General features: G+C 40.7%; 1 protein-coding gene across 2 annotated transcripts; it reads right to left on the reverse strand.

Annotated features, from left to right (window-relative positions):
- Positions 1-384: 384 nt before the first annotated feature.
- slc25a48 (solute carrier family 25 member 48) lies at positions 385-5,911 on the reverse strand. Of its 2 annotated transcripts, XM_019871028.1 has the most exons (7): positions 5,711-5,876; positions 4,962-5,005; positions 4,814-4,885; positions 4,192-4,447; positions 1,987-2,301; positions 1,140-1,273; positions 385-1,008 (listed from the first exon to the last, which is right to left on the reverse strand). In XM_019871028.1, exons 1-7 carry the CDS (start codon positions 5,760-5,762, stop codon positions 904-906), a joined length of 978 nt encoding a protein of 325 aa, XP_019726587.1. In that variant the 5' UTR covers positions 5,763-5,876; the 3' UTR covers positions 385-903. The 2 variants fall into 2 exon arrangements, with proteins under 2 accessions (XP_019726587.1, XP_019726586.1); XM_019871027.1 differs by having other exon boundaries at positions 385-1,273; positions 5,711-5,911.
- Between the last annotated feature and the right edge of the window lie 6,157 nt (positions 5,912-12,068).

Raw genomic sequence — 12,068 nt, forward strand, 5'->3', positions numbered from 1 at the left:
TTTTCCATTTTTATTTATGTGTATTTCAATTATACTTAACCAATTATGTCATCAAATTAAACTACTTTCAAAATGCATGTCACAAATACTGTCGAATAAATTCAAATATTAAGTGAGCGGATGTAAATATTTCACTTCACACAATCATGTCACAAAAAATGCGTGTATTCTTCGCTTTCAACAGGAAATTATTTCGATTCAACCTCATCAGCTGCTGTACCTAATGAGGTGTCCAGACTTTTTCAATATTGCGCGATGCTTCCATCTAGCGCACGGACGGCAGATAGCATTGCGGATAAACAAATGGACAGATGGTCACACTTTTTCCTGACTGAGCAGATTTCCGCAAAAACGCTTAATTTGGGAAGAAAAACACGCACGTTATATATTTATTTTTTTAAAAAGTTTTATTTTAGAACAAAGACACTGGAATGGCAGTTTGCACGTGAACACAGCATGACACAGCAACAAAAACATTTATCATATAAAACAAATATGCGTGCTTTATGTTGGAATGTACCTTATTGAGTGTAACTGCTTTGTTTCATATACACAGTATATCGTTTGGTATGTTGGGGCTATACAATTGTGCCAGTAACGTATCTCGGATGAATGTAATACATTTTCTTAATATAAGAAACAAACTATTTACACTATACTACATCATTCTGAAGACATTATTTTTAAAAAATAGCTAATGTCCAAATCAAAGTTGTCCTATTCTGTCTAGGTAAATGTAAAAAAAATAGCACTTGTCGTTCTGAGACATTAAAAAAAAAACAAAAAAAAAAAAAACTTGTGTGCAACTAATCTGCCAATTGCACCTTCGACAGGGATTTCCGCTAAACCTCACATCGAAGAAACCAACGACGAGAAGGGTCGTCACGGCAACAGCTGTGCCACCTAAAAGCTCTGGAAGAACTGCAGCGAGAGCTCATAGCCCAAGAACATGGTGGCGCTCATGGGGAAGCCTCGGATGGCGTTCACTGACGTGCCGCGGAAGAACACCTGTACACGCACCACGACACATAAACACGGCGGTCAATGGCGAACTTCGGAATTGGAATTGTCATGCAAACATTCACATGGCATTGAGGGCGCTTACGGCGGCGTCCAGCAGAGGGCGCCAACGTACTCACCTGTGCTCCTTCCGTCTTGTAGCTGTGCAGGATGCAGTGAAGAATGCCCTTGTATTTCCTGTGCAGGTGAGCGTCCGCCTGGAGGCGACTCTTGACCACGTCGGCGGGCGTGGCCGTCACCCAGGAGACAGCACCTGCAAAGGAAAGAAAGAAAAAAATGAGGTTGTTCACCTGGCTGATCTCACCTGATGTTGATAAAAATAAATAAATAAAAAAAAGTGCATTTCAGGGCGAATGTCAGTCGTGCAAAGTCCAAACGTGCGTGAAAATAGGCCATGTTTCTGAACAAAACAAGTTCGATCTGGCAAAATGGATTCCAGATGATGAACGCTGGTGAAAAAAAAACTAAGAAGCAAACAGACCAAGTATGCTTGAGCAAACGTGCTTGAGATCATAATTTGAAGTCTTTCCTGATTACTTGATTTGGAAAGTTAGAAGTTATTTTTATTGTTACATTCAGCGCATAGCGATTGTTATTGTTTTTTTTTTTTTTTAAAGAAAGCCTTTCTAGACTTCACTTCATAAAATCTAAACTAAAGACTGTCTTTTTGAATAGACATATTTAACTATTAGTATTGTCATGGCAAAACTCAACATTTATAATGTATATTTGGTTGAAATATAATGATTCTGCAGTCATGCAATCTGATGGGACTTTGTCTTAGGATTGCACACTGCACTTCGATTCACTTTTTTTTTTCTTTTAGACAGTTGCCGAAGCTCGAAAACACTCAGCCGACAGCACAGAGTGTTCAACAAATCTTCATAGTTTTGTTTCTAGCTGGCACAAACTCAAAACTGTGACTCATTTTCAGTGTCTTGGTAGTATCTAAATAACGTTTCTGACCTGCGAGTCCGCCAGCCAGCCATATGGCACAGGGGTGCGGTACCGTGGCGCCGTCTGGTTTGAGGAGATCACAGAAGACGGCGTAGGGCACAAAGTAGAGGGCGTAGCCGGGGATGTCCCTGAGGAGCATGGCCCCGCCCCCGCGGTACAGACCCTGGATGCCCTCGCGTCGCACGACACTGCCGATGCAGTGAAGCGGCCCACGGTACACGCAGCCACCGCCGCCGCCGCCGTTGGACACGTGCAGCGAGCGCACGCCCGCCGGCGCCGCTGCGGCCATGTTGTGAGAAACGCCGCCCGCCAACTGGAAACTCTCTGATCACAGAACACAAAACAGAACATCTTCTCTCACGACTTGTCAACCACCAAAAACAAAACAAAAAAACAAAAAAAAAAAAACAAAATAAAAACACTCATTCTGGGATCAATGTTGTGGGAAAAAAAAGAAAGAAATCAACATCTGCAGAATTGCATGGACAATTGATTGAACAATTTCTGGAAGCAATGCAGAAAAATTCAAGAAATATTCCACGTGCCTAAAATGATATTTTTCACATCATCCATGCCATAAAGCAAAACCAGATCATCAATGTTTGACGCGGTTCCTGGAAAAGGTGTTTACTAATTAACATCTCCACGATGATATGAAAAGTTCATTTCAAGTAAAAACTTCACAGATAAGCTCACGTGTGTGTTTGCGTGTGTGTGTGTGTGTGTGTGTGTGTGTGTGTGTGTGTGTGTGTGTGTGTGTGTGTGTGTGTGTGTGTGTGTGTGCGCGCACGCGCGTGTGTAACATTAACAGCAGGCAGTAACACGTGCACGTAGAGGTCAGAACCTCATCTTGCAAAACTTAATACTGATCCTTGACATGCAATCAGGGCGGGTGGGCTCTCAGCCATCCGGCATTCCCCTACCAAAATATCCACCCCCTTCCCCGAAGAAAAAAAAAAAAAATCAACCACGCACGCGCTTCACACCGTGCACGGCGCTTACCGCACTGATGGCAAATTTGCCTGTTTTTATTGCTGCCACATGTCTTTTCCACAGCACAAAAATCTTTGGGATGAGGAAATCTTGTTTGAATTAGCCAAATCTTTCGTCTGGCTGCCTGCTGCAACCAAAACTCCACATAAGATGTAACGTTGGATTGCTGATGACTATTCTCGCCACTTGAGATATAAATACGTATGGCGAACAGCGGCGCCTCAAGATACAGTGGTACCTCTACTTACGAACGTCTCTTCATACGAAATTATCAAGTTACGAAATGCCTCAACTGGAAAATATTGCTTCTAGTTCCGAAAGAAATTTCAAGATACGAAAGGTAAAAATACAGTATGGCCCCCTACTTGCAGCTCAGAGTTTCCTGAACGCAACATACTTAGAGATGCTCTGCCATTGGCTACTACCGAGCATCATCCTGGCATCCCATTGGCTAAGAGGGACCTCTACCGTTTGTGTCTATGTATGTAGATAGATAGATGTGTGTCTATGCAGCGTCCTCGTCATTCGCCCCTTGGGCCATGAGGTGTTCCGATAGTTTTACGTAAATGTGAATCCCCAGAAAAAGTGTCGGCAACCAGTTGGGCGATCGCTCACTCTGCTGATGTTTATCTTGGACATATTCAAAGGATTGTTAAAAGCCGTTCTTTACAAAACGCTAGGCAAAAACCACTTCTGAGAGAGAACATGAACTGAAGACGGCAAAAAAAACCGATGAGGACGTAGTTAAATGACCATTTTCATTCTGTACTCTATTCTTTGATTCTTTTTTTTTTTTACATTATGCACAACTATCATTTATTGTGCAATAATCTAATTTGTAACATGTATTTGTCACATATTTTGATGCATTTTTATGCTTTAGAAAACATTTATGTCTGAATTTTGGGGGGTCTTGGAACGGATTAGGGCATTTACATGGAAAACGCGTCTCGACTTACAAAACTTTCTAGTTAAGAAATTTCTTCGAGAACCAATTAATTTTGGAAGTAGAGGTACCACTGTACGCGCAGGCATTCGGCCGATTACTCAGTCGTACGTTTTTTTATCCTCGCCACAGGACCAAATGAGCAGCCCACGGGCCTATTCGAATTATCTTACCAGTGATGGGATCGGGTCTGCATGTACAGTATCCCTGGCAACAAGGCTGCAGACGACTGTCGCCGCAGTAAATTTGCGCTTGTGCGCGCATGGGCAACCTACCCGCTAGCACGGCCGTGTGCGTCTGCATCTGCAGGCGGATCTTGACCAGGTCGATGGGGGCGCCCAGGGCCACCGAGACCAAGCCGGTCAGCATGCTGGCCGCCGCCACGTCGTTCAGGCTGGCGGGGTGGCGCTCGTCGCCGTAGCGACGCTTGCAGATGGCACGCTGCGCATTGCTGAAGAAGCCGAACACCAGCGAGTTGTACGCCGCGATGGTGGCCAATGGGAACGACATGCCTTTGAAGAAGCCCCGGCCCTGACCGCAACATAACATATACAGATACATTGAAGAACAAATAAATTTTCAAACACATTCTTAAATTTGACATTGTAATCAATGAAGAAATTATTTAGTCAAATAAAGTATATAAACATGAAAAAAAATTTGGGGGATTTTGATTCTTGTACCCAACATCTCTGTATTCAACATAATTTGATTGGCACATATGAAGACTTTAAATGGCAGCTGGCCCTTTCAATTTCTGTATAATTTACAACACAAATTAAAAATAATGAGCTGAACTCATTTTACTTCTTGCACCAAAATGGAAGATTTTTCATTTGAACTCTTCATACGTGACAACTTGCTTCATGGTTCTGGTTTCGGACAAAGGTGTCATACCGTCTCCTTCCTGTAGATGGTAATGATGCAGTCCATCATGTTCTTATAGCCGTTTCCCGCCTGCAGTCGCGTCTGCCAAATCCAAAGCCGCACAGTCAGCACAGGTGAAGGATTTTATTCAATTTTTTTGCAATTATTATTTTTTTACCTTGACAGTGTCCAGAGGGTGTCCCACCACCACACTGGACGCCCCTGCAAACACACACACACATATATACACAATCAGAAACAGAGGTAAAATGTAGCTCAATGTAAGACTTTTCCGACTTTTCTTGAACCCCAAAAACTGGCTCCATAACCTCTACATTCTTTATTTTTTTATCACGTTTCCACCCATCCATCTTTATTAAACAGTTTCGAGGAGCCAATGAGATAAGTTCAACTTTGACATTTACTTGATTTTGGCACGCCCCGATTGACCTCAGGGGAGATATAACAACACGGCAAGAGCGCCCCTACAGGCCACATATGGACATTCATTTGTGTTGTTCTACCGCCTTATTTAGCCACTTTGAAACTTTTATATAATGCACATTGTGACAAATACCAACTAGTAAATAAAATAAACAAGTAATAATATCCACACACGCACATTACTTCAAGGTGTCCCCAATATTTTGACCTTTTCATAGTGCTAAAGAGCAATCTCACACACACACTTGCAAGTGTATCAAACTAATGGAGACAAAATTGACAGAAATATGCAAACAAATGATACACGCGTGACACAAACGTACACACGCGCGCACACACACGCGCACACACACTCACGCGCGCACGCGCACACACTATTCACGAATATACAGGAGTCTGCATCATATTAACGTGCGTAATATTTTGAGCTAAACACGCACGAGCACACACGCACGCACATACAAGGAAGTGTCGTCCACTGACCTCCGACCCATCCGGCGAGGAAATCGTCCATCCGGAAACTCTTGGAAGCCATTTTTATCTTTTCACTCTTGAAATTTCATCCGAACGCACACGCTCAGACGAAGTCACACACAAGTTCGTCGTCGCGTGGGTGTGTTTGTGTTTTGAGTCTGCCGAGACGCACCACGACGCTTTGATTGCAAAGCGCTCCGCCTCTCAGCCTGGCTGGCGGCCAATGAGAACGCCGGCCAGTCTCCTCCTAGCCAATCGAGCGCCAGCTGGGCCAAGTTGCCAGCCAATCGACGCGTGAGACGCAAATGAGCCATGAGGGAGGCAAGCCAGCACACACACACACACACACACACACACACACACACACACACACACACACACACACACGCACACACACACACACACACACGCGCACACACACACAATATAAACTATATGAAAATATATTTTAAAAAATTACAGGAAGAAAGTTTTTATTAGCAGGTATTAATTGAACAATATCTTCATAATATGTGCCTGTTCTAGTGGAATCCATCACATTGAGTGGTGTTCCTAATGTTTCAACACTCTTGTTGAGCATAAAGTGTTTGAAAAATTAGGAACATGTCTTGATCTGACTGCAAGCGTAATGTACATATTGTTCAATTCATTTTCCCCCAAAATTATTCATAGAGACCGTTTTTTGCATTAAATTGTATATGAGTAAATCAGTAAATTGTTCTTATTTAGCAGACTTGAATTTTTTTGTTTGTTTTTCTTCAGTCTGACCCCATTGGCCTGTGTGAACAAACAAAAGCGAAACAAAACAGAGAGAGAGAGAGATCGTTGCACAAGCAAGGCAAAGTCAAATTAACAACAAATGTTTGGCAATGTGTGTTTGTGTTGGCATTTCTTCCGTTTTGAGTCAAGGATAATCCTTAATTCAAATTTAAAGTTGATGATAAATATTTACCAGTAATCAGCAAGTCAAAACGTGTCAAAACTATTGAATGAGAAGGTAGCTCAATGTATTTTCTTGGTCCAAACAATCGTGATTGTGGTGAAACGTCCAATAATCAAATATGATGTTTTGCTGTATGACAGTTCAAAGTTCATTTCCACAGTTTGAATCAATAGTCGTGCGCGTTAGCGCCCCCTAGTACGCTCCGTCCTTTCCAACGGGTCTATTTCTCAAAAGTGTGTATTTTGACTCACTTTTCAGTTTGGCTGCGCGTGGGCGGGGCTTCTCGTGATGTGACCTCCAGGCGTGTTAAATATTATGTCCTTGATCAGCACAAACACGACATTGAGCTACCAACCTTCAGGTCACAAGCGGACACAACCTCAGATATAACCCAAGAATGCAGAAATGCTGATTTTTTTATTGTTTTTTTAATTTTTTTAATGGGGGAGCGAATGAGGGGCCAATGAATATTCAGGAATATTGGGTCTTGAATTTTTTTTTTTTTTTATTTTGTAAAAGAAATATAGAAGGAGCAGTAAATATGTCAAATGTGTCTTAATTAGGGTTTAATTGTGAAAAGTGTTGATCCATTTTATCTGCTGAGATGTTTCTTTTTCTGCGTTGTGCCAAATATTAAAATGGCTATCATGTTGAATTTTATTTTTTTTTTCAGTTTTTCATTTGATTTTACTTTGGGATATACCATAACTGTATTTCACAGTCTCTACATTCTAACTTTAACTTATGAGAGTTGAATCATTACTTCTACCTGCAGCGTCTAGATTTCCGCAAGTATCTGTGCTTGTACATTTTTGTTGCGTGTGTGTGTACTTTTGCCACTTCTGACGTTAATGTTTCGGGTCACTTGGGTTAACTGCTCAAGCTCCCATGCCCCCACCTCCCGAGATAAGCGCTTGATAGCACACAAACGTCACGCTTGGATGGAAAGTTCCAGAAAAACAACGCAGCTTAAAGTACTCCATCACTTATTAGTCAAAAGGAATTATGAATAAGTTCCCAATTTGGCAAACTTGAGTTTCCTTATGAGAATGTTTGCCGTTTAGTGGTTCTGAACTCCACCCCCAAAACTCACTCAGCCCCTAGAAAGTTCGAAAAAAAAATCCCCCCCGCCTCCTGTTTTACAGATAAACACAAAATTCGATGGACATCTGTATCAAGACACACGAAAAAGTCTGAAGAACCCACACCTGAAAATGAACAGGAAGTAGTCCAGTTTGGTTTGAAGAAGGCTAATAGAAACTAAGTTTAACATGATCAGTATTTTCACAAAAATTCATTCTCTTCAATGATTGATAATCGCATTTAAAGGTCATGAAAGCAAATTTAAGAATTGTGTATCAAACTTGTCTCCCTTCACATGAATCCATAGCAAAGAAGTAGCTCTTCATTACAAAAAGGTTGCTGACATCTGACCTGAGGTGTCAAACTCAAGGCCCGGGGGCCAGATCTGGCCCGCCACATCACTTGATGTGGCCTTCAAAAGCAAATCAAACATGCTGACTTCTATGATGCTTGCTAAAATTTGTACCAAAATTTCAAATTCTCAAATGTAATATATAAGAGAGATATTGTGAGTTTTATTGTTACCAAACTCCTCATTACAGTAACTTAAACTATAGTTGAATATACTAGGCAGGGTGTCAACTTCTTTGTTACTTCATTGCTGTCCTGTCATTTAGTTAGCTAGCTAGCTAGTGTGTCTAGCTGGTCCTCGACAATGCAGATTAATTTATGAGACTGAGGCTAAAAAAAAACAATAAATCCTGGATTCTACCAATGGCCAGGGTACGACAAGGGATCCTGGAGATGGAAGTAAGTTATTTTAAACTGAAAAGGAAAATAAAATAAATATATTGTTCAACGCACCAGTGTACAATCTGGTTCAATACATAGGATACGCCTTCATATAAGTGAATGAATGAGGCTTTGTAAAGCGCTTTGGGCGCCATGTGGTGTATAAAGTGTTACTTAAGAGCACTCCTCTTACCGGCAACCATTTTGATCCAACTGGATTTTTCATTTGTCAGACTATGAAGCTGTTTTGGGTAAAAGGTACAATAAGTAACTGATTCAAGTTCATTGGATACTCGCTTGTTAACGTAAACACGAATTGTGAAAGCAGATTTTGGGTCTGCGTCCGAGCTCGACAAAGATTCACTGTAACTATTTACAACTCAAATTCTATAATGCTTCTCTTCATCAAGGATAATTCATTTTTTAAAAGCAAAAATTGTTTCTTCCACTTTCTGCTCTGTCACGGTGTGTCATGTGAACTTGCCGCATTAATGATCTCTGAGTAACTGCTTTAAAAATGGCTAGCTTACTTCAGATTGCTCTTGTTTTGGTTTTGAACGTAAAAATGGGATTCAGGTGCTGTTCGCTGCAGAGGTGTCTCTATTCTAATCTGAAACAGGACCCGACCACCCCAATAGCTTGAAAAATCTTTAAATGTTTGTCTTATTCCATTTTACAATGGCAGTTTTTCAAAATAACTTTCAGTTGTAAACCATATTTAATTGCTTTAATTGACAAATTTTGGCATGTGTACCGAATCAAAGTCGTAAAAATGTTAAAATGGCCCACGTATCCTTTGATTTTTCTGTATGTGGAACTGAGAGGAAAAAGTTTGGACCTCCTTTCACGAGACTGATAATCAACTTTTTTGACTCTACGCCAAACAATGTGAACATGATGTGTAAATATTTTGACCAACCTATTTAGCTAATGTATATGAGAGTTTCACAACACTTACAGGAGTCCTCAGATGACTTATTTGTTTGTGGGGGTCTAATTTCAAACAGTAGACATTTTACCCGGATGACAGCCATAACGTGGCTCTCATATCTCGCAGCTTGCTCACCCCAACTTATTAACATAAATCACTGCACTGTGATATGCTATGTTGCTATTTATAGACACACACACACATACACACACACACACACACACACACACACACACACACACACGCACACACACACGCACACACACACGCACACACACACAAATACATTTGGTACTGTAATTCAAGTCAGTGGTTTATTTAAAACTCGGGGTTCATCAAAAGATCACAACAGCAAAAATAGTACATATACTGTACGGGAAAGTAAATACTGACACGTCGTGAAGGAGGATATAAAACAACATGACATGAAGAAAAAAAAAACAAAACAAATTTTCCTTTCGTGTGTGTGTCTTACTTTTGTCCATTTTCTTCACCTTTTCACTTCCTCATGTTTATAAGTATATTTTTTATCATTTAACTTCACATTTCACTTCCTATGTCCCAAATGTTTTGTCCAAATTCAACAATTTGCTGATTTTCTTTCCCAATACTTTTGTACACATTTACTTCACTTGTTGATTGTGTCCCACCGTTCTGTTATCCAAAATTCACATTGTCTCTACTATTCATTTCTTGTCTTGGCACCAATATGTTTGTCCATTTTCATTTCGTGCATGTATCCCAATACTGGACTTTTTTTCCACATTTACTTCACTTTTGACTTCATATATGTGTCCCAATACTTTTGTCCACATTTCCCTTCTTTTTTTTTACTTCCTGTAGCTGTTCCAATACTTTCATCCAATTAGCCCCCCCCCCACCATCCTTTAGGTGTCCCAATACTTTTGTGCATATTTTCTTTTCACATCCTATACGCATCTCAATACTTTTATATTTCACTCCAAACCTTTTATCCAAATCTCCTTCATGTCCTGAAAATGTCCCATGACTTTTGTAGAGCATAGAGTGTGTGAGGGTGTCAAAGTAGGTCCTTAAAAAAAATTAAAATAAATAAAAAATATAAAATCTCATGGGCAAATACTGCATCTAATTGCTCACAGTTGCTCATTTGGTTTCGTTTATTTGCTTGTATAACACCGTAGTCATAGTCTTTTTTCCCCCCCCTTGTTGCCATTGCTGTTTGGTTTGCCAACAGGATGTTAGGATCCGGAATAATCCGGTTTGGGGATGATCCCACAAACGCAGACATGGACAAATGATTTTTTTCATCTGTGCTGCATGTTATAAAAAAAGCATATTTGACAATAAAGATGACCTTGACCTTGACCTGAAACAAAAGTTGAATAAACCGTGTTACTTGACTTCTTGATATGGTTTCAGTCATAACGGCCCTCCAAGGGAAACGGTAACTAAAATATGGCCAACGAAAAAAATGTGTTTGATACCCTTGCCTTATGAAGCAGTCCATCGGTTGAAACTCATGACAGGTGGGCCACTGGAGAGAACGCCCTCCACGCCAGATGTATTTTAATTCATTATTTTTTTAATTAGAAAAAAAGAATTAGAAGAATCAATATGTTTTAAAAAATGAAAAAATGGAAGATGTAATATAAAAAAAAATAACATGAGCTGACAACATTTTTTAAGTAGAGGGTGTACCTAATGAAATGTCTTCAAAGACGTTTTTATTTGCGATCAAAATCACGTGATGTTGCATCCATTTTGTAAACATTTTTTCAACTTTTACTTCAGTGAAGCAGTTGAATGAGTACTTCTACTTTGAGCCGCGTCCTTTTTTTTCACCTTCCGTAAAAGTGCTCGCACTTTTGCCACCTCTGGCTTCCTGACATGTTAAGCACACATGTCGCGGCCCTCTTGAGCACGCGTGGATCTGACATCTGATTGGTTGCCGAAGCCCAGGTGCAATTGACAAGCAAGGCGTGCATGTGTCGTCGTGGAAACATCACCCCCCCCCCTAAAAAAAAACCACTAAAAACGTGTGTGACATTGGACTTGGACAGAACATCTGTACAGCTGTCCCATGTGAGCAAGTGACAATAACGTGTGACCTCAGGCTGATAGCGGGTTGGTTATCGCACATACCGTTGCAATGTAAATACCATTTTATTTTTGAGTAGGCCATGCGGTGGACTTTGTGTTTTGAGGGCGAGTGAGATTGTCTGTGCGTGTGAAGTCGAAGCATGGTGGAAAAACATCTGCATGTGTTCGCCATGATGTCAAAGCCAAAAGAGTTTGGCGTTCACTTGAAAGGGGAAAATAATGACAAACATCAAAGCACATCACCATTTAATTGAGCAAAACAGATCCAAACAAACACTGCTAACAAACCAAATTGAGGAGAATTTGATCGTTTGTCAGTGGCACCTTTAAATCAAACTATCCAGCGTCTAGTGCAGGGGTGTCAAACTCATTTCACATTGTGGGCCACATACGGACCCGGTAGATGTCAAGTGGGCCGAACCATTAACATTATACCATACTGTGCTATGAATCACCAAAATATCATCTCTTTCCTTTGTTTTGGTCTCAAGAAACATTGATTGGCGCTTTCATATCATTTGCTACGTTGGGTCTATCTCCGTGACAGACTGAGACTGCTGTTTTCTTCCCCAATCAAAACAATGTTGTCTTCTACT

This window comes from Hippocampus comes, unplaced genomic scaffold (genome assembly GCF_001891065.2).
Source record: "Hippocampus comes isolate QL1 unplaced genomic scaffold, H_comes_QL1_v1.1 scaffold83, whole genome shotgun sequence".
NCBI classification, from domain to species: domain Eukaryota; kingdom Metazoa; phylum Chordata; class Actinopteri; order Syngnathiformes; family Syngnathidae; genus Hippocampus; species Hippocampus comes.

What these genes read in the sequence shown, in the direction of transcription:
- slc25a48 (XM_019871027.1), bottom strand. Translation starts at nt 5,762, where the DNA reads ATGGCTTCCAAGAGTTTCCGGATGGACGATTTCCTCGCCGGATGGGTC. An exon ending in ACCCTCTGGACACTGTCAAG is followed by an intron (nt 4,886 to 4,961) that starts GTAAAAAAATAA and finishes TGGATTTGGCAG; the next exon opens with ACGCGACTGCAGGCGGGAAA. An exon ending in GCTGGCTGGCGGACTCGCAG is followed by an intron (nt 1,274 to 1,986) that starts GTCAGAAACGTT and finishes TTTCCTTTGCAG; the next exon opens with GTGCTGTCTCCTGGGTGACG.